Below are 24,557 nucleotides of genomic sequence, written 5' to 3' on the forward strand. Positions count from 1 at the left end.
GACTTTCTATAACGATGTTGATTATCTGCCCCTCCTGACTTTCTATAACGATGTCAATTACCTGCCCCATTTTTGTCTTTTACCCATTGCTTTGTATGGAAAATTATTTTTCCATTTTCTTTAAAATGAACTGAAATTTTAATTATGCGATTTTACTAATTTTTTCTTCAAGTTCAGTCGAACGTTCTTTGCTATTTGTGAACTTAAAATTTTGTATTTTTAAGACACATTATCAAAAATACTATGGATTATTTCACAGCAAAATTAACTAGAAGTTTTCAGTTGAATATATGGAGTTCAGTTGAACGTTCTTTGCTATTTGTGAACTTAAAATTTTGTATTTTTAAGACACATTATCAAAAATACTATGGATTATTTCACAGAAAAATTAATTAGAAGTTTTCAGTTGAATATATGGAGCACCGAACAAGCTACATAGTTCGGATCTAGGTAATTTTTTATTTCTAGGAACTACATAATTTATACTGTTTACCAAACATTATTAGGGTCATCAAATCTAGGAGGCTCAGGTGAGCAGGTCATGTAGCCAGAATGAAAGAAAGTAGGAACGCTTTCAAAGTTTCAACTGGAAGCCCAACCGGAAAACGATCATTAGGAAGACCTACGCGCAGATGGGAGGACAATATTAAGGTGAATGTCCCATAAATAGGAATACAAAGTAGAAAATGGATCCAGTTGGCTAAGGATAGAAGTCAACGGAGAGCTTTTGTGAACGCAGCATTGAACCTCCGGATTCCATAGACCATAGAGTTAGTTGGTAGTCTTAGTTAAGTCAATTTTTATACTTCTGACTGGGTTCGATTGCTGGTGGAAGGTACATGATAGGTGGAAGGTTTCATGTGAAGTACCTACCAGGTCCATGTCTCACATAGCTGTGTGGTGAAAATGGATAATACACTCAAAATAAGCAAACAAAGAGCTTAGACAAGCATATTTCATTCATAACTAGCATTAATTACCCGCTTCACTGGGTTAAATTAAGAAAAATAGTAATATGTTCCACTAGTAAGTCACTTTTCACTATTACTAAAGCGCTCTCTGATATCGGTCATTTGCGATCATTTTTATATTTCTTCCCCTTCCTCTTTCCCCATGCTCTGTCGCTGAATTTGGATTTAAACGACATAAGAAGTGTCACTGTTCATCGCAGCGACCCAGAAAACTATGGATTCGGCACTAATATCGGTCATTTTTGATGATTTTATATATATATCCCCCTCCCCCATGTTGCTGGGCATGGCATCGAAAGTGTCACTGTTCATCTCAGCGACCCTCGAAAACTATGGATTCGACACTAATATTAGCCACTTTTTTAAAAAATCATTTTTATGTCTTTCTCCATCCTCCTCCCCCAAGTTGTGGGTCTAAATTGGGATTTAAACGGCTCAAAAGTAGGGATAGCCACAAAGTCCCGGTTCCGAAACCTATTCTAGACCTGGATCCGAAAACCCGGTTCCAGAACCGGATCCGTTCAGAACCGAAAACCGGTTTCACGAGGAACCGGTTCCGGCCATCCCTAATCAGAAGTGTCACTGTTCATCCCAGCGACCCCGAAAACTATTGATTCGACAATAATATTGGCCATTTTCGATCATTTTTATATATCTCCTCCCTCCTCTCCTCCAAGTTGAAGAGTTGAATTTGGTTTTAAACAGCATCTAAAATGTCTCAGTTCTTCTCAGCGACCCCAAAAACTATAGATTCGACACTAATATCCGTCATTTTCGATCATTTTTAAATATCTCCTATTACCTAAGTTGCGCCGTCAAAATGATACGATAGAAACCATCCTTGCTGAAAAAATTTCCCTCCCCCCAGTTCCATACAGAAACTAAAATGTCTGCTAAAGATTTTATTCAACACAATTCACTAAGTGCAGACAGGATTTCACAAAACAGGTTTGTTCGGAACTTAATGTTCTTTCTAGCTTGAAGCTTATGAAAGATGTGAAATTTATCGATAGGGTCTAATTGCGCTCGACTACTCACAAACCACTCAACGTTCTGAGTTTCAGGCGTAAAGGACAGGGGGAAGAGAAGGGGGGCAAATATTGAGTGTCAGGATAGCATAATACCTAATTAAAGTTTTCACTTTATTCTGATATAAAAGGTAATTTGTGATATTTTATAATTCACATTTCAACAATAGATTTCATATACTATAAAGGTAAATGTACGTTTAACTCTTAATGTATCAAATAATCAAACAAATTCACTGAAAGTTGGACTTCATTAATTTCACCGACTGAGTCATTGCATTAATTTTCTCTGAAATTCCAAGCCTGTGAAGTAACTTTTTGTATAGTACAGTTAATATCTACGGTTATATATTTAAAACAATTAGCACTAGATATTTCTCTTAGATAGAAGTACCTTATATGAATAGGGAAGTTTATCTAATTCTAAATGATTTAATACGAGAGATACGTACTTGGGAATGGTGTTTTGAACCCATTGTAAAAGGGCTCTTCTAGCCCCCATTTTCCATTTCTCTGCTGCGCCAGCTGCTTTCCTTTGTTGTCTTTCGGATCCACTGTCTGTGGAACGCGCACCAACGCTATCCAAACTGCTTGTACTACCACCAAACTTATGCCCCAGAGACTCCAAGGCTCGAGTGTTTTCTTCAATCTGTGAAATATTTAAAAATTTTAGAAACACATAATTGACCAGAGGAAATACTGTCAACTCAACAAAACAGAAAGTGTAATTCATTATTCTGTATAGTTTGATTATAATAATGAATGTAAGAATTATAATAAAAAATCTACGGTAATGAATATACTAGTACGATTTTCAGAGTAATCCATGAATGAAAAGGTTATAAAACAATATACGCCCATAACGTAAAAAAAAAAAAAAAAAAAAAAAAAAAAGTAGGGATGTTTTAAGTAAAACAAATGCCACATTCTTTTCTCAAAGTTTTACAACCGTACTATAATTTTCAATACCTTAAATTCCTTAATATTCCGCTTGAACTCTTCTAAGAAAGAAAGAAAAACAAAAAAAACTGTTAACTAATATTTTTAAAACAGCAACTGAGTGATTAAGTTACGAGAAACTCAAAATCATTACAGAAAAAAAGCAGATTTCTACTATTACCATGACATAGTAATATTGATATGTACACTCATGTCCAAAATTATTGTCGCATGTCTATGAACATGTTGTTGTAGGAATATAATTTGATAACGAATTCGCCCGGTATTTCTTGTAATGTTAGTATGTGTATAATCGGCAAAGACATGTATGTGGCACATTTCATGTCAAAAGAGAAGTAAATAATAATAAAACGAAAATAAAACTTTCTTGTCCATTAGCAACATTTTGTTTTACTTATTCTAATTTTCGTATTTATAATTCTTTTCCTATGAAATTTACCACAAATATACATTTCCCGGTTATACACATAGTAACAGTATTAAGAGTACCCTGAAAAATCATTATCAAATTATATTCTTACAAGAAGACAGTTATAGATATGCGACAATCATTTTGGACATGAGTGTACATAGAAATTTTATTTTTCTACATATCGGTAAAAACAGCTCTGCCGTGACCACGCAATAGAAATGTCTTCATTTCTAAACTTAGTTCTGGAGATAGACGCTCCAGTATTTGGTTTAAACTGAGAACAAGCTAGAAAAGGAAAAAGAAAAAAAAGTTGAAAAAAGGAACACTGATTAGCTTTATTGTGTTCAACGTAAAAAAAAAATAAATAAATAACACTCTTCTTTTATTTTTCAAATGTTCTCCAGCATATTAAATTTTGTTTCATTAAAAAAAAAATTAGCATTTATTTTGACGCACAATAGTTTATTTAAATCAATAGTATTAACATGGATGTAACATAATCTACGTAACATTTCGATAGGATATTATTAACAAAATTGAAAGTAATAATTTCAGTTACTGATATCCTTGAGAGCAAAATCATTTCGTTAATTACATTACACTCACAACTGCCTTTCTCGGTTCAGTTTAAAAGATAAAAAAGAAACATTTAACCACTTGGAGTAACAGCCCATTTGAGGGCCTGAGCCGCTCCAACGTCATCTGTCAATGACCGGCTGAACTACATCCAGCCTAGTTACGAGCACGTTATCAACATGCTGCGTCGCCTTGTCACTAACCGACGTATCTGGATCTTTCTAGACCTAATGGCCGTCACGTCTTTCATTCACATGTCTCCCCAGTTTGCCTCACGACGCTGGATGGACGCCGAAAATAGGAAGCACGGGCCGGGAATCAAACCAGGGACCACGTGGACGTGAGTCTAACGCTTTAACCAATACACAACGGTGTTCCCCCCAAAAAGGAACATTTGCTTCTTAAATTAAACAGAGCGCGGTACTCACATTGTCGAATGCAATCGATAAATAGCTTTTGCTCTGCAAGAAGGTAAGAATCTGAAATCTAAAAAAAAAAAAAAAAAAGTTCTCTGAGCATCAGTTACATTAATTTAGTCAAAATTTCATAATTATATATGGACGTTAACTTAAAAATAACTACAATGCATAAATATCAACAATTACAGAACTGTCCAAAATGAAAAAGAAAACTACCATCTGTCAACGAACCACAAAGTCTAACTTACACATGCATCCTCAATAATTTCAGTTCCATTTACAATTAAAAAAAAAATTGGTCAACTCATTGTGAATTATTTTCAATTTACAAACTAAAGCTTGCACTGAAACACACACACCCAATGCTACGCAGCAAACAAGCTCTTACAGCAAACTTTCATTTTTCTTTCTTCCTTTGTTTTTAATTTTGAAAACTTGATTCTTTGTTACAGACTGATGCACATACGATTTTTAGCTGCCGGTGCAAATCTGACCACCTCACTTATAATGTTAGAGTGAAACTCAAGTCTGTGAGAGCAAGATTCAAACTCTTTCACATGCCAAATTGAAAGCTTGCTTAAAACTAAAGACATTTTGCTGAGAGCTTAGTTTGCTATTAGATATATATATACATGTATATACTGGCAACTTACAAACGTAAAAACATAGACACACTTTCGCAATAGTTTGTATACTATACAAAGATAATTTTCATCGCAAATTCTATTATTATGCAGGACAAGCACAGGTAATAAAACAAAAGTAAGTTTCAACGTAATAAAATACTGAATTGTATTCAATTATTATACTCTTCGTCTACCAGCAAAAACCTACATGCAGTGTGAAGACAGTGAAATCAAGAATTCTCGTTTATTCAGACGGAATAAAGTATTTCAGTGGCGAGAAAACAGTGTCATAAAATGCATACATTAAGTACAGAAGAGTTTAATAAAACCCTTCCCTAGAAGATATTTTACATATATAAAAGAAAATGATACATTTTTTATCCATTTTACAGAGGAAGTGAAATAATAGAAAAACAGTGTGTGCGCCGTGATCCAAGATGATGTAGAAAAAAATTCTAGAATACACAAGCATGCGCTTGCAATGGTATCACTGAAAGTTTCTAGATATGACAACACTGCGTTATGTAAGTCCATGTCATTGGTGATATGATAGTGATATGATATAGAAATAATCTATGATGTAAACTATGTATTCCAGGCGGCTATGTACACCCTAATTGTCTAGAAAAACTACGACATTTGTGAATATCACAGCAGAAGAAAGAAATTAACAAGAATATTTATGATTTAGATTAAGCTTCCTATTGGAGGCTCAAGAAACGAATGATTTAGACGTCAAAGTTGGAAAATAAACGTTTCTGCTGTTTCCAGTCGGACGGAGCATATGGTAATATTGTCACTAGGAATATTGTCGCAGAGTAATGTACTATTATTACAGTCTATTTACTGTCTGTCTTCGTAAAGATCCGTGAAAACACCAGAAAGTCAAATCATCGACCTATTTTGCATTACTCCACATGTAATGAAATTTAAAAGACTTCATCCATTCAATAAGAATTCATTTATTTCCTGTGGCCCCGCGTAGCGTAGTCGCTAACGCTCTCGCCTTTGGTGCGAGCAGTCCCGGGTTCGATTTCCGGTGGGGGCACTCGGTCGAAAAAGAGTAAAAGCTTTTTCAGGCCAGCCACCCTGAATGAGATTTTCCTCATTTACACCAGGCAAATGCCGGAGTGGTACCTAACTTATAGGTCCCAGGCCGTTTCCTTCCTTCCCTTTCCACGGATTGTGTGCTCGCCAAGGGACGTCATCCCTCAAAACGTGAAGGGTTAAATGGCTTTAGATGCCGAAAGCCCAGAAATCTATATCCTAAATCATTTATTACCCTTATAGCCGCGATTTACTTTTATTTTTTAAAATTAAGAATCAGTTGTTAGTAAGAACATAATTTTCTAAACAGACAAGAAAAGAAGATTAAAAAAAAAAAAAAAAAGCAGTTACCGCCACTTTACAATTAAATTTTTCATATCCAGGTCCATGTTACATGAAGACAGATAAAGTCCTTAAAATATGCAAACATTTCACAAACTATTCAGTTTTAATTCTTCCGGTAGCAAAGATTATTACTTCTTCTCGCATGATCCTATTTCTTACATATTTTATTAAAAGAAAAATGCATAGTATATTTTAACTGTAAGTATATTTTATAGAATCAGTTGGTCAAATTATCTTGCAAGTTATATATTTTTGAGTACGTTTGACAGAAGAAACACATATCTAAGAAATCTCAATAACAAATTGCATAAGAATAAGAACGTGAGAAAAGAAAAAAAAATAACAATCTGCCGGAAGAAGAAAACCGAGTAGTTTTTGAAATGTTGCAGATGTTTATGGACTTTACCAGTCTACTGAGAACATGGAGGTGAGTACGAAATATTTAAATTCTTTGCATTCTTTAAGTAGTTATACAGGGTGTCCCACGAGGAAGGGATAATAAGCAAAAAGTTCATATGAACATTGGTCCTAATCTCAACGGTTTGAGAACTACAGGTTGTCATCCATTTTTGACTTTAAGTTGCGTATTGCTTATCCTGTTGTTACTCTATAGAGGTGAAATAAAGCGGATTTGAAAGACGATGGAATGGCCTTTCCAACGGTATGCAACATGTGGCAGTGGTATCTTTGGAAAGAAAGCCATTGAAGGAAATTTAGTAAAGGTAAGGTTATTTAAAGAAGTTGGATGGGAACACTGATTCCAAAATATCCCTCAATAACTTCTCTTCCAAAGACACCACTACCGCATGTTGCATACCGTTGGAAAGGCCATTCCATCAGCTTTCAAATCCGCTATGTCCCACCTCTGTATAATAACTAAAAGGTGATCAATATACAATAAAAAGTTAAAAATGGTTCACAACCTGTAGGTCTCAAACCGTTGAGATTAGGACCATGTTCATATGAACTTTTTTTGCTTAGAATCACCCATACTACCATTCTCCGAAGTATTACCCCTTCCTTCTGGGACACCCTATATGGACACGTTGTTTAGTTTGAATGGATAATCAATTCTATTGGTAAATATTTAGAAAATATATAACCTACAAAACGAAATTCTATCATATTTTGTGACGGATTTTCATTTTACATAAATTATATTGTACCGGTATAAATAAAATGAAATTACCCTGCATTTGCATTGTGGAAATTACTTAATTGATTTTCCAGCTACTACCCTTCCTATGGCCCTTGTCGGGGTGGAATTTCTATTCCACGAGAGTGCTATTCTTGTTAGATCTTCATATTTACCTCTTTTCTTCTTGTGAAAACTAATTAATATTTCAATTCATGTCAAAACAACTAAAATAAAGTTATAATCACTATTACTGATCTTGGTCGTGTTTACATAAATTGAAATATTAATAAGTTTTCACACACAAAAAAGCAAAGGAAAGTAAAGGAAATATGAAACTCTAACAGACATAACACTTGTTTTCGTTTTATTTATTCATCATGTTTTATTTTTGTCTGTCTAGAAACTTTCAGTGTTACCGCCGTAATTTTTAAATCAAATTGATGGATATTCATGTAAGATTTAGTGATACCTGAGTGTCGAAAAGCTTAAATGCAATTTCCCTTATCTCTTGAATATTTTTGCTTTTATGATATACAAGATATCTAAAACAAATATGTTAACAAGACAGCAAAGAAGAAGAAGAAGATTATAACGTTCACACCAAGCGAATAGACTGGAAAAGCGAAATATGAAACTATACTTTTTTTTTTTTTTTTTTTATGACACATTACATATTAAGCTGTTCACACATAAGTTTCCCCACCACTGTTTATTTTTAAATTCAGAGTGCGAAAAAGTCATCATTACTCCATGCACTTGTGTTCAAAATTAATAAACTTTCGTATATATACCAATGCCACCAGGTGATCAAAAATCGCCTTGTCATTCCCAAACGCTTATAAAGTGAGTATTCGCAAAACAAAAGTTGATATATATATTTTTGTTAGTATCTTTAGATATGTCTTACACGATCGTATGAATACGAAAAGGCAAATTACTCGCAAGCAGGATTATACATGTATAACATTAACCAACCTTGCATAGAGTAATGTAATATTTTATAAATCGGATGATAAACAGCAGTAATGATTTAAAAACGGAAGCTTGCTGGTTATGGAAATTGTACTGACCTCTAATACTAATAATCTAATGAATTATGTTCCCCATAAATATTAAATAAGAAAAGAAGTCTTAAGAGCTCCCTGAGGTGAAACAGACAACCTAAAGAAGTGACTTTAAAGTGGCGCGAAGACTTAGAATTCATCAATAAACTTTCTATAATTAAGCATAATCGTTTCCAGGATGCACAATAATAATAATAATAAATCGTAGATCATTTATTGACTAATTAAACACAAAGAAACTATATCATTTAAAACCGGTAGTGGAAATATATTTTTTTAATCACATCATGATTTCTTCTATGATGCGTATGAAGAATTGCTTAAAATGTGATAGAGAAAGTATCAAGAAAAGATGCTAAATTTTATTAAACATGACTGACGTTTAGAAAAGGAAGTTATGCAGAAATTAATATGCACCATAAGTGTTTTGATATATATTCATATCACTTACAAAATAATTAAATAATGAAATTTGTGGGTATGGACTAAACAAGAAGATTAATACCGAGGGTGGCTTATCAGTTTCCATTACCTTGATTTAGTGATATGTCATATATTGCACATTCTCTAGCACGATACACACTAAACAGCCATTGGCTTATGATATTTGTATAGCGAACTTACTAAATATTCTTTCTGTATTGTTCACGCACTCGGTCGTAAAAGTGTAATAGCTTTTCAGGCCAGCTATCTTGAGTGAGGTTTTACTGAGTTTTCTTCATTCACACTAGGCAAATGCTGGGATGGTACCTAATGTATACGTCCCAGGCCACTTCCTTCTTTCCCTTTCATCGGATAGTGTGCTCGCCGAGGGACGTCATCGCTCATGTACGTGACGGGCTCAATGGTCTTAGATGCTGACAGCCCAGAAATCTCATTCCTAATGCCCTGTATTGTGCACCCGTGTCTTTATCTCCCTATCTTTAGGTTAGACAAGGGCAAGTTCGCCGTAGTTTTGTTAGTATACACACCTTTGGGTCGGAAGTTCTGAATTTCATTTTCGAATCGGGATCTCAAGTGATTCGCATTCCACCTTAATATATAAGTCCACATCTGAGTTTCGGTGCTGAACAAGGCCGTTAAACTCCAATCCAACCATCTAAAATAAATTTTGCTCATTTTCTGTTAAGTTAGTTACAAGGCGAACACTGTAATAATTTCCCTTTTCTTATAAATTTTGTTCAAAATCCACTTCTTGAATGTTAAGCCTTTCTTTTTCATAAGAGAAGTTAGTATTATTATTATTATTATTATTATTATTATTATAAAGAAAACGTTAATGTCATGTAACTCACATCTCTTGTACCATAACGGGACAGTGAGTGAATTACTGTCAGTGGCACTAAGGACCGTCCACGCTTATTAATACTGAAGAAAGTTTTAAACAATGAGTGAACTCACAAGGCAAAAAGACTTTAAAGGAATGTTTTAAAATTAGAAATAAAAATTATTCTAATATACCCAGCTGTACAAAAATGTTATAGCTTAAACTGTATTGGATTCGAAGTACGCTATCGCACACAAAATTATGTATCGTACAGGAATCTTGAAAAATGCTGGACCTTTTCTAAGAACTTAAACGTAAGTTCATAGTATAGTTCTATATTTAAAAATCGACTTGAAGTTTAGAACAGCGTAAGATAAAGAGAAATAATTGTAGAACTTAAAAAAAATCAATAGTTCCATTGCTGTTTACAAAAATACAACGATTTATGGAACGTTATTATTATCTTACATTGTTTCTCTCCCTATTGGAACATTCTTGTAGCTGCATTTTCTCGACTCCTGCAGATGTTCAAGCTGTCATTAGTGCCCTCATTTAAAGGATTGTTTTAACTTAGTGTAATTGCTAACTTGTATTTTGCCCTCAAATATTCTGAACAACTTACACATCACAAACGATTTCTGTTCTATAATAACTTCTAAAAAAGATACGTATTTAAAACGAGAATAGCAGTACGTAAATCAGCATAAAGCAAATAATATGTGAAGTACCCACACAGCAAGTAGATGAATGCATTACAAAAAAACTTGTGCCAAAAAACCAAGTAGTCGACTTCACATGAAGTGATCATATATCATTATTACATCCAATTTATAAGCAAATGAAAAGAAAGACAATTTTTGAATCACCTTATTGAGATATAATATAATTGTGTAACATATTCAGTAACATGTGGCAACGTGAACAAAATAATTTTGATTACATTTCAAACAGCATGTAGGAAACTCACCAATCTATGCTCCTTATATCGTAGCTTGTTTAAAAAAAAACAATTAAAAAAATCATTTCTAAACTAAAGATTTTATTTTCAATTTACCTTGTCTCTCAGCTGGACAAAAGAGACAATTTCTAATCCAATAAAGTCAGTTCTTTCAATTTAATCTATATATAGGTAAAAGGTCAAACGTATTTCGTATGTCTAGATTGTGTTTATTTTTTATCACATCTTACTTTTCATTCTAATCATTTAACAAAAGCAACGATCCGACTTCCTCCTCTTTCAAAAACATTTTCGAAAATAAATTACTTGAGTTACACATAGTTAAAAAAAAAAAAAAAAAAAAAGTAAGAAATTGTAATTATACTGTTGGAACTTACTTATATATTTCTAAATACTATTTTGCATCTCTTCTGTTCTTACAGGGTTCCTACTGATCTGGGGGAATCTATTTCCCTGATTTCTCCCCGACTTTCCTTGACCTTTGGCAGGCAATTCCCTAACTTTCATGATAGATGACGGTTGACTTTGACATATAATTATGGATTAAATAACCATGAATATTTGTATATGAGAACATTTATTCTATAGAGTCAAATAGTAATCAATTGCCCATACGTACGTACTACTTACCTCCCATTAAAAAAAAAAAAAAAAAAAAAAAAAAAAAAAACAATGTAATGGTTGGCTAAGCTGAAATTGGTGTACAATTAATGTTAGAAAAAATACATTTTATAAAATTTCCCTGATTTTCAGCCTGTTTCCCTGAGCTTTCCTGAGTTTCCCTGACTTCTCTGACCAGTAGGAATCCTGTCTTACATGTTGATTTCTATTTGATTTTCAGTAGCTGGCATTGCTACCTTCAACCAAGCTATGTCGTTCATACACCTAATACAGTGAAACATATGGTTTTTAACGGATTGTCCCTGAGTCATACATTGCTTTTGTTGAGGACATACTTTCGAATAACAAAGGTAACGGAAAACTCCTACGTAACTTAACCGTAGCGTTAACTAGTTAAGTAAGAGTCTGAAAACCAATTTATGTAGTACAAGTTATCAAAAAGAAAGAAAACCTGTGCTCACCACTGCATCTCGCTTATTTGCAACTGGATAATTGTTTCAGTATTATCCTGATACCTTTTCCAAATTCAATTAGACGCAAATTTAGAAATATAGCGTCCTCTTACATCTTCTTAATGTATACTGCGGTTTATAAGATATTTCCGTCCATTTGCAAATTTTGTGTGATCAGGTTGGTTATGATAATTATCCTATACTGGCAATGAAATTTCTTAAGTTGTTGATAAGTGCTATTATGTACAAAGCTCTTCTAGACTATCTACAAAATTTCTACTCCATTGTCATCACAACCGTCGATATTAGATGGTTTAATATATCATAAACTTCTCGTAAACTCAAAAGTTTGCGTTGCCAAATCATATGCTTCCGCGTTTAACAAATTTTGGTTATTTCACAAGCACAAAATAAGGACAATGGAGTAGTGTTTTGATAAACAGTTTAGAATAGTATGTAATATCACTTATCAAGATTTTCAGGAAATTTAAGTGCCCTGTGGGACTGGTATATATCACAATAAACCAGCTTTAACAGGATCACACAAAAATTGTAAGAAAGTGGCAATATCATTTGAGCAGCAAACTACATTAAAAGACAACAGAACACTATACGTCTAATGTTGTGGGTAACTGGATTTGAAAAATATATTAGGGTGATACGTTTTATTGTTATACAGTTAAAGACCACACAGTGGTTACACAGTTAGACAGTGATGAGTACTTTTTTTTTCAAAATGTATTAATTGAAGAGCTCAATTCCAAAAGAGACTCAAAAAAGTAAGTTTTTCAGGAGACAATTTTTTTGTGTGTGTTTCCATCATTGTATTTCTGTGAAATGAAAATAATCTACATAAAAGAAAATTGTAACTGACTACTTTTCGTAAGACAACGTTGAAATTATCATCTATAGCAAGAGTTTTATAAGTGTTTTTAGGCGTGATTTAGAAAATAACTTCAGATAATGCTGTTGACTAAGGACATTTTGGAAAGCAACGCTATTTCCTTTTACCGCAATTAGTTTGATTTATGGCGTTTTCGCATGAAACCAGGGTTTGAAAAAACCCGGGCTTTTTGAAAAAGCCCAACCCACCTGGGCCCATGTGGGTTTTTTCGGGTATTTTCGGGTTTAATTGGGTTTTTTCGGGTTTAATCGGGTTTTTTCGAAATATTTCAATGTCTTTGGGGTAAAAGTGTTAAAATGCGATTTATATTTCGAGACTGTCATTGTCACAACTTGCAACAATTTTCTACTCGCTGCTGTTTTGAAAAGAATGGCGGCCATTTTGAAATTTTACATTCAATCGCCGAGAAAATCAATACAGTACATTTAGCATATCTCGTGCTTCCGCCGTCAAAATTTCAACTTAAAAGACTGAAAATTCGTAGCATGGATACTCACTGATTTGAAAAAATAGCCGCCATTTTGATATTTTACGTTGGTATGCCGCCGAAATCTATACAAGAAATTTACAGTGTCTCGTGCTTGTACTCTGAAAATTTTAACTTAAAACGCCGAAAGTTGTACTCTGTAGTGTGTGTGGTAGAGGCAGACAAACGAGTTGAGTTGGTGTTTTACGTCCCTTTCAGCAGCGAGGCTATATGAGACGGGACCTACTGATTAAGGTGGAATCCAAACCACATGAGCTCCCTCCGGGAAGCAAACCTGGGTCCCACGCCGAAGACGCGTACATTAACCGCATGGCCTGAAGGAGCTCGGCAGACAAACGAACAAATGTAGATCAAGTCATCCTGAAGCCTGACTGACGTTTGCCAAATATGAATACCAAAAGGGGTCTATGAATTTAAAACAAAGATACAATTCATGTTGTATGAAATAAATAAATGTTTTAAAATGTGTTATATGAAATTAACATCTTACAGCGTAAATAAACCTCCCATATTTTCTCCATGAGAATACGGGACACCTCAAATTCCCCTCCCCCACCCTCAACTTTCCAACACAATGCAATGAACTGTAGTTTGGTTATGAACAAAAGTATAATAGGCCGCGGTGGCTCAGTGGTAGAGCGTTCACCTCTAGTGCATGGGGTTCTTAGTTCGATCCCAGCTCGCGCCAAGTGAGCTTTGTGGTGGACAAACACCTTGTGTGTGGGTTTTCTCGGGATTCTAACATTTCCTCCCACTTTCTTCATTCCGTCATTTCATTCATTTCTCATCATAATCGTCACCTTGAGCATAGCAGGCTTAACCGTGAGACTAAAACTAAAAGATTTCTTTTTTTTTTTTCTTTTTCAATAATATAATAGGCGAAAGTTCACTAAGTAGCAGCTGCTTTTCTCTGTTCGTACCCTGAAATTAATTGTACAGACTGAAGATTCTTAAAAACTTAAGATGTGCTATAAAAATGCTTTACAGGAAAACAATACGCGAATTATTTAAATCAGTGGTACAATCTACCTTCAATATTCTTCGCGCGTTTAGCAATATTTATTTACATGGCTGTATTTGCCAAAATTAGGTTCGTCAGTTTAATCTGATGAAAAGCTGATTTTTCTCCTTGTGTCGTGTGTAATTGTCAGGACCATATTTACATTTTTCTAAGATCTGGAACAAAGCACAATTCTGTGCCCCTAGCCTCTGAAAAGGATTATAATTCTTGTCATCTTATCTAATATGTTGCTGGAGAAAAGTTCAGTCATCTTCCCTGTGTTTGTAAATGTAAAAACACTCAAAGCCATCCTTTTTTTCGAGTTCCATCAACTGCAATGGAAAAAGTAGCATTGCAAGTTTCGCTCGCTAACAAGTCAAACAGGATGGTGTAATAACTTCCTCGAAACCGTTGCATGCAACAGCGTACTGTTCATTCACTAATTACAGGATTCCCAGCGAATGTCAGAATTTGTTGTTTCACTTTTCGAATAAGCTGATATTGATATCAGAAATGGAACGGAGTTAAAATACGGGACATTTCCCTGTCCCGACTAAATTTACAGAGACGCGGGACACGGGCCCAAAGCGGGACTGTCTAGTTTTTTACGGGACGTATGGTAGGTTTAAGCGTAAAATAAATAGTTTTATTGTTGAAGTATTCATTTCCGATCCTTCTGCGTTTAATTCGGGAATTTCCCGAGCACTTCTTTCACGGCGTATACATAAAATCTTCCAGTAGTACGGAAATTTGAACTCAGCACTTGAAATAGTAAGCGTTACATAGTCTTCGGAACTCCGAGCATTAAGCCTCTTAAATTTGACAAGAATTTTTACGCTATTGATGGTGTTGATTCTACAGAATGCTTATTTAAAGAGTAGCAACAAATGACTGAACAAAATTGTTATTGTTGGAAAACCAAATTTTCGTTGAAGAGACTTCTGTTTTACATCAAAGGAAGAAATAATACTAATAGTTTTACTAATGTATTTACATATGTACTATTAGTACTGGCACATATGACCTTAAACCCGTCAAACGTATGAGTGATAATGTCCTTCGGTGTCGCCAAGTCGACGAGCACACTATTCACGAAAAATATTTTCTAAAGTACAAAATTGCTTATTTTACTTCAAATAGGCTATAAGCATAATCCATACATTAATTTGTTGTATAACTATCTCAAGCTAAGGTAAGTTTTTTTTTTTTTTTTATCATTTAGTGCATTCAGAACTTTATAAAGGTCTTATGTTGAATGTTGTTGTATACCTTAACGTGAAAGCCCCTAATTCGCATAAAGAAAGTGTAAAATCTGATAAAAATTACTCACAATGTGATCACCTTAGTTGTACCAATAATATACTAACAAATAGGTCAAAAACCCAGGTGGGTTTTAAAGTGGGTTTTTTCAGGTGGGTCCAACCCGAAAAAACCCACCGGGTTTGTTCGGGGCTGGGCCCACTTGGGCAAACCCTGCATGAAACCCAGTTCAATATATGGATATGCTGAAATGGAACTTAATACAACCAATATCTCAAAAGTGACAAAAATATGACTTAGGTTCTTTTGGAATCCACCCCTTCAATTGCAAGCATTGACTTGCTAAATATTACATCTCTATACTAATTATTATTAATATTATTTATATTTAACTAAACTTATATTAGTTCACTTGCATTACTTCACTTATATTACTACACTTACTCATTTATCGGTTTTCGTTTTACTACTCAACAAATCTAAAGTTATACACATTTTAAAGAATATGACATTCAGAATTCCATCACTTCCGTATGTGGGTTCGAATCCTGGATCATACTTTTGGAAACAATAAATCTGTCATAAGAATAGGTTGCATTATCACGAAATACTTTTTTTTTTTTTTTTTAATCATTAACTAATCAATTTCCGGAAGTGAAGAGAAACAATAGCGGAAAAAGAGCACGATCTTAACGTTGGAACCTCCTATTTGAAGCCCAAAACAGAATAGGCTACAATGATAAGGTATATATCGCACTTTTCGACAAAAGTGACACACACGAAATTTGTCATCTTTGTTTCAATACACTCTGATTTTGAGATAATTTTAAAGCTGGGTTGCACATAAAAGAACAAACCATTGTGGTTATAAAATAACTTGAAAACAAGTTACGAGTTACGTCATTTTTCTCGCGAGGGATACAACTGTATGGACCTTAAGGTTTTTTGACTTGCGTCACTTTTGTCGAAAAGGTGCGATATGTGCTGCATTCTATAATTTATTATAAATACAGGCGAGGGTAGGCTAGTGGTAAGCATTCTTGCTTCGTAATTGGGAGTTTACGGATTCGAATTTGATGACCCACTATTCTCACAGACAGTGTTTTTCCAGCCCTGTTTTTTGGGAAGCACTGCCTTTCCCCCCGGAGGAGACCAAAATAATACGTCTACAATATAATAATAAATAGAAAAGTATCAGTAATCCCCCCCCAGAACATTTTTTTCTGAAAGAACGACTGCTCACAGATGTTTCTCCAAGCCTTTCCTAAATCCACCAGGCGAATCCCGAAATGATTAGCGATATTCAGAGACCTTTTCACGTGTGATTAGCGTCGTACTAAGAGCTTGACTAATGCATGATGCTAACTTCCGTATTAGAAACACATTGGTTAGGTTACGCACGATTTATCGAAAACGGCCAACCACGACTTTTCAGAAGGTTCATTATCATGTAAAATATGATACAGTACGCCTATATCAAAATAAAGAAGAAATCTCAAATTTTTTCTACTGATAAACGATCTTAATTTTTGCATTTCTAGACTTCAAGATTTGATTTCTTTTTTAAATATATCATTCACGGAACTGCCTGTGTCTCAGAGCCCAGCACTTGAAGTGCAAGTAGATTTCTTTCCCATTGTTGTTATTGTTGCTATTTAGTTAAATCTCAATCGCAGGCTATATCTGAAAGTTTGTTAAATGAAAGGAACTATGCTATGCTCACATGTAATCCATGAGGGCTACAGTGGTCCAATGAAAGAGTTCCATTCCAAGCCACGTGATTCTGTAATGGTCAATATAGTGTCCGTGTTTTTTTTTTTCAGTTTTTCCACTTCCTTCCACATTTTTATTCCACCAATTCTTTCATAGTCATTTATGTTCGTTAATCATCTGCCAGAAGGCATAAACCGTGGGACCAACCTAAATAAATAAATGCGGCCTTTGATCCGCAGAGGGGAGCCAATAATACTGATTCAAAAATATACATAATTTTGTAGCTTCACACTTCTTTAATCAAGAAATTCACTCTTAATATCTTAGAAAGTATCTCTTAAGGGAGGAGTTGATTTACTGGATGCAAATTCATTTTAGAAGGGCAATGTTTGTGAACATTGTATGCCACAAAAATGAGAGTGCGGAAAACCAGAATCCGAACCAACTTGTGCTTGGTATTCACGAATATTACCTAACCGTGTCAGGGCAGGAGGGCAGCAGTTTTGCCGGATTGGCGGTAGCGCTTCTGTAGAGTAGTGACGGTGGAAATACGCATAAGCGAGAATATACAATATATATATATATATATATATATATATATATATATATATATATATATATATATATATATATATATATATCGCATAAAAATACTTATCTTACGTTTGGCACGGCTTTGCGACATTTCTGCAGTTATGCATTATCAAGGTTAGCACCGGTTAAGGTTAGGTTAGATTATGTATTGGAGTGGTACCTTATCTATATCATTTTAGGTTTGTACAGATCTCCAGTAGCCAATAAAAACGCACTAATACAGAATAAGATAGTACATACGCAACACACATATTACCAAAAAAAAACGGATTTTTCTTTCACCACATAGTTTAGAAATAGACTTACGAATGCATTTTTCCTTTAGATTGTCTAAATTTTCTCAAGTTTAGCCCTTTCTAAGGGATAAAACTCAAAAATATAATTTACAATTCTTTTCATGAAATACCGTTCTGAACTTTACGTTAAAATCGAGTTCAACTCCTTGGTACCGGTACATGCACGCGTTATTCCAATCCCATGTTAAATTGTATCTTTTTAAATAGGTTCTGTGCCTAAAAGGAACACCAGACTTCAACTCAAAGTAAATAAACAAAAGTTTTTAAATATTTCAATTAAAAATTCATAATTATTTGCTCTAAAATTACTTGCGCTGAAATTATTTGCTCTAAATTACTTGCGCTAAAAAGAAAAGTTTAACTTTTGTATATATTATCGAAATACTACATAGCTGGAACATAGAATAAAATATGTATGCATCAATGTGTATACGTAGGTACATAATGTGCTATCTTTTGATGCACGAAGATGCATCGCAGTTTCATATTGTAGATACTCATACTACAATACTACATACTTCTAGTAACAATTAGCTTCAAAGTAGATAAAATACGGTTCAGATTAAGAAGATAGGGCCGCTTTTGTGAAAATATACGGATAAAATCTATCAATTACCGTACTGAAGGAGTATAATTTGACGGGCGCAAAACATTTTAAGACGCCTATCAACAGAAAAGGAACAGTAAGAAATGTGTTCCGTTATGTTTCTATTGTACGTAAGGAAATAAACAATGAAGATTTGTACCTATACAGTGACTACGAATAGTGCTCCCTAACCCACAATACTATTCGCTTTCTTCCCAAGTTCCCCGTTGGTCAAGTGGATATTGTGTGCGCCTTTCATACTCGTGGTTCCGGGCTCGATTCCCGGGTGGAAAGCCCATTGAAATTTCAACTGATTACAGTGTAATTAATCCACCTCAAAGTGTAGGTTCATGTTTTGTATATCCTCGGTGCTGAAAAGGGTCGCTACACTTCTACACACAATTCCTTGCCTTTCACTCTTTTTAAGCCTAAACATTTTATTTTTAATTTAAAGTCTCGCGTTTTATGCCCTTTAGGCTAAAGGGGACGGATGAAATTATTTCTTTGTGTTTTCCCACCAGGAAAACCCCCGGGACCACGTGCAACAAATGTGCAAGCGCTAGACCTACACCAGCATGGAGAGCTTTCCCATACTTCTCGCAGATCACTATCTCCTTGTGCATGCATACCTAGTAAAAGTGAGCAATACACATGGGAATGATAATTTTTATATTTTGCAGGCATTCTATAAATCTGTACGCACTACTCAGCCGATGGTAGGCGTCAAGAAAATAAGTGTAGAAAGCTTTAAATACTAATTTATTTTTTACAAAGAAACGTAATATTAAATGTTATACTAATATATTTCTATGTTCTTAAACTGCAAGGAAACTAACATTCTAGATATTCGATCAAAAATCTTACGTGCAGTTATTATATATATATAAAATTATCAGAGCAAACGTATAAGTGTACACCAGCTATAGACAATATTAAGTATATTTCATTATTTATTTCTTACCGTAAAATCTACATAATCCTTTAACTTCTGCAAAACAAATATCAACAAAACTTCAACATTTGTATCACCCGCCACTAATTTCTAACCATGCGTGATTTACGCAGTGATGCCAACCCGAATCATTATAACACCCCATCTCGAGAGGGAAAAAAATATCGATTTTGCTTTTGAACTTCTCAAGATATGGGGTCTACTCATTAGAAACAAAATATGAAAAATGAAACTGTTGCTTAGGCTTTTTTAATATCTGAGCGAATTAAAAGTAAATTTTGATTTTCCGTGTTCATAAACTAGCTTATGAATAAGTATTTTCCTTAAAACCGAGAACCAGTATATTTTGTTTGTCAGAAATGCCGTGTCTTCATCACGCCTTTTTTGCATCAACTTCTACATCATACTAGAAAACTTCATTCTCCATATGTTTTGTATAAAACATTTCAGAAGTAGTTTCTCGTTTGGTATTTTACTTTCTTTCGTTTCAGGGGCGTCATTTAGGGAGGGCAGGAGGGGGCAAATGCCCCCCCCCAAGGGTTTGAAAAATACATATACTTTAATCGATGTCTACTAATATACTAGTACAAAACGTGAAAGTCTAATATCAATGGTGTTCTTGCCCCCCTCAAGCGAAGTCTGAAATGACGCCCCTGTTTCGTTTATTTGTTCATTTGTTTTGTTTTCCTTTTCTTTTCCTAAATACTTAATATAATTTGTGTCTCTTGACTCTTGATTTTTCATAATCACACATAATTAAATCACTCAACCTGCTTTCACATTAGCATGGACTTTACCGATAACGAAGTAAATCTATCGAGCCAAAATTGGATTCATTATATCTAGTGTCAGTCTCTAGAGAATTTTGTTTCTGTGGATTGAGGTGTATATACACCATTTTTGATTAAAGTTTCCTTTATTATTTTCCGAAAAATTAATGTCTAAAAATTATCCCATTATAGGTTGGCATCACTGGGTCTGACATATAACGAGTAATCTTCGAAATAATTTCATGTCGTAGTTAACCGGATATCTCGGTGCAAGTTACTTTTTTAAAGTGCTATTTTTATTTTTTGCTTTTGATCTCTCTAATTTTTTAATCATTTATTCCGGACATTCCATATTTGTATTGTAAATTTCCTTAGGTCAACATTTCTCAAAACAAAACTTCTGTTAAGTCAGTAATTCCATCAATATACCAAGTGCTTATTTGGGCGCATATTCCACAAATTTTCATTCTTTTATTCCCAATTATCTTCTGATAAACGCCAGTTGCTCTGCTGCTCGGAACAAATTTCGTTGCAGATGCAGACGTAGTGCTATAATTGCCACAGACATTTAATTTCATTATTGCTTTCCAATGAAAATGCAATGATGCAAAAATCTCAACAATATTGTAAGTTTATCTATATATTTAAACTTCATAATGGTATATAGTGTAATGAAATCTCATTAATAATTTGCATCGATAACAGTAACCATATATTTAACTATTTAACATATTCTTAATTTCCACAAGAAATAAAAAAATATTAATATAAATTCGTTTTATGTTTATTACTTTAAAAAATAGATCATGTGAAATGAGTAGATAACGCGAATCGAAAGAATGTGTTAAGACAATACTGAATAATCCTATGTAGAAAGATGAATTCAACACACAGAATTCTTCAATAAGTAGCACATGTTGCTCCTTACCTGGAAATACAGAATTATCGTCCAAATAAGTCCTAACACGACAGGAGGTCTACCGTCTACAAGATCAGATGAATTGATATTTACTAGTTTTATCTGTAAAAAGAGAAAAATGTATAATAATATATAAATAAGCATACAAGTATCAACAACACAAACCAATACTTAAAAACAATTGCTAAATACGTTCTTGCTTTTTTTTTTTTTTTTTTTTTTTTTCAGAAGACAAGGATTTAGTATCTGATGGTAGAATATGTAGCTTGAAGTTTAGTGTAAGCTCATGTTTCTCATAGTCTCACTGCTGAGAAGATTCCAGTCCTCCCAGGCTTGATTACTAGTGGAGGTTCAGTCTTAATAAGCCTTCGAAATTTAGTCATAGAATACATGGAGGAGTATTCTACCCTATTTTTCTCCCCTAAAATCTACATTTACCTTCTAAAGTCTCGAAATTTTAACATAGACTGTTACAGACTAACAGTTTAGAAATTCACTATTACTATGTTAAAACGCAAGAAGTATCTGAGTGAGTGTGAGTGCATGAGTTATAGCCAATTCAACACATTCATGGAGATGGAGGGATATCCAGGCAGGCCCGTATCCACGGGGAATCTAGGGGGCCGCCCCCCTAAATATTTACTGCCCCCCTAAAAGTTTCACGATAGGTTTGCAAATGAACTATAATATGGTTCGATCGCCCCCCCCCCTAAATTCTACCGGGCCCCTAATACATTTTTGGGCTGGCTACCGGCCTGCATCCTGCCTAGTGCTGCTTTGTACTGAAGAAGAAGTATATGCAACTTCAAATCAACGAAAGTCCTGGCTTCAATACATGTCGAATCAGAGATTGGAACAAGGAAATAAACGTCAAATCGAAAATAGAGTTTTACCCTGAATGTACGTATTTCTTTTCTCCACTATCAAAACACTTTCATTATCTTACTACACCACTGCTGAATCTAATCATGAAGTAAGATTCGGAAATGTCCCTAAGATAGAAGAAAAAATTAATCCGGTGCAAAACCCTATTTTGGATTTGGCCGAGCCGCTCCTGCCGTTGCCAATCCTAAACCCGGGCTGAGCAGTTTTGAACATGTTTGCCGGCGCCCTGTAACTTTTAACAATTTTGGCTAGAGCCGGATACTTGCTCCTCCGGAACTCAAACCCAGTACCTCTTGAACGACTCCTAGACTTCACGACTACCGAGGTCAGCAGTCAACTAGTTTTTAGTATTCAGATATAAACCGCCTATCTTTCATGTTTATACACGGTATACTACTACTACTACTACTACTACTACTACTACTACTACTACTAATAATAATAATAATAATAATAATAATAATAATAATAATAATAATAATAATAATAATAATAATAATAATAATAATAATAATAATAATAATAAGTTGTAGTATTGTAGTAAGTATCATTGATAATAATTATATTTCTATATAGGATACTTGAAAAATGTACTTGAAACTACATACAGAATTTAAGTCGATTTGGCTCGTTTTGGACCTGGAGGAAATTTTTCGAGCCGAGTTCTCGAGTCGAGCTCAAAGATGTTTGTTTCGAGTTGAGTCGAGCTTCAATGAAAACTCACTCGAAATCTCTCGTACCCATTCCTACGGGAGAGACATTTTTGGGAGGGACACAATCCGTCGAGGTAATTCTCAAGAAGTTCATCATTCAGTGATTCAGTGTTATTTCACTGAGCAGCTCTGGTGCGATCATCCGTCAATTAGTTTAGATCAATAATTCTCCATTTTGACATTAAATCGTTATTTTCTTGGAAAGTCAGGATAGATGATGTACTTTGTTGAATTTGTATTTTCTATATTTTATTTTATAAACGTTTCTAACATTATATCAAATGTGTGATCTCTCATTATACTAAGGATGACCATATTTTTTCGAAAAAACACTTTTTCGAAAAACGAAAAACGAACTTTTTTTCGAAAAAACGAAAAACGAAAAATCTTTCGAAAAAGCGAAAAACGAAAAATGAAATTTCTGAAAATCGAAAAACAGATTTTTCGAAAAAGGCCATCCATATATTATACATCTTTAAACTTTTCGTCTGAGAATTAGGCTAAAATACACTCACAGCTCAAAGCACTGCTTCGATATTTGGATATGGGATGTCATTAGACCTACATGTCGGTCTTCCCAAAATTTGCGGATCGCAACACAAATAGTAATTAATAATAATAATAATAATAATAATAATAATAATAATAATAATAATAATAATAATAATAATAATAATAATAATAATAATAATAATAATAATAATAATAATATCGCAAATTAAAAGCTAATTTTCGTTGCGTTGACGCAGCCAATATATGATGAGACTACATGTCCAGCGTCAAGAAAGTTTAGAAAACTGCGTCAATAGCATTTTTGTTATCTATTAAAATTCTGAACAACACTGAAGCAAAATACCTTGTGCTACATCATTGGCTCTAGATAAAATGTTAACTCACATTAGTGGCGTACGTAAAATTCCTTAAAAGGGGTTCAAACATCAAAGCTCATTTCCTTTTACAACAAGCGTGATTTTTGTGTATACATCTTAACATAGTAAAGGTTTAGTTTTCCATAATATCTTCTTCAACGGGGTTACACTCTGAAATCCCAATTGCGTACGCCACTGGCTCATAAAACATAGTAGGCTATAAAGGTAACGAAGAAAGTTCTGCCGCTTTCTGTGGAGGTCTGTGTTCAATTGGCCCTCACCGCGAGTTGAATGCAAATTGAGACAAGGCGAAGGTCAGTTGCTGGTGTGGTTATATCCAATATACCACTTCGTTGTGGCAGTTCAGTTATACCGTGAACTTCATAAGGATAGAGTGGACATGGGACCACCACAGAGGTCATAAGGGCGTGTATGCTCTACGAGTTCAAACTGGGGTCAAACGCCGCTGCAGCGGGGTGGAAGATATGTCAAACCTTTGGTGACGGTGTCTTGACTACGACTACACTGACAGTGCAGCTTTGCTTTAACAAGTTTAAGGACGATAACGAAACACTCGAAGACGCATCACGTGTCGAAAGACCAACAAATATACAAAATTACAATTGAGGCGAACAGTGGCCAGACGTGTAAGGAAATGGAAATACAATTCAGTGTGAGTGGAGAAACCATTCGACAGCACCTGGGAAGCACTACAAGTTGGGTCG

At 34.4% G+C, this 24,557-nt stretch overlaps 1 protein-coding gene across 1 annotated transcript in view; it reads right to left on the reverse strand.

The window, feature by feature from the left end:
- Positions 1 to 24,557, reverse strand: part of LOC145690299 (muscle-specific protein 300 kDa-like) — a 633,032-nt gene that overhangs the window by 437,094 nt on the left and 171,381 nt on the right. The window contains exons 5-6 of the mRNA XM_081765072.1: positions 21,375 to 21,467; positions 2,452 to 2,648 (exon numbers count right to left, since the gene is read on the reverse strand). Of these exons, the coding sequence (XP_081621198.1) occupies positions 2,452 to 2,648; positions 21,375 to 21,467 (290 nt within the window). The remainder of the gene's footprint in view (positions 1 to 2,451; positions 2,649 to 21,374; positions 21,468 to 24,557) is intronic.

The sequence above is a fragment of the Thermobia domestica genome, chromosome 7 (genome assembly GCF_964235325.1).
Source record: "Thermobia domestica chromosome 7, izTheDome1.hap1.1, whole genome shotgun sequence".
Taxonomy (NCBI): Eukaryota; Metazoa; Arthropoda; class Insecta; order Zygentoma; family Lepismatidae; genus Thermobia; species Thermobia domestica.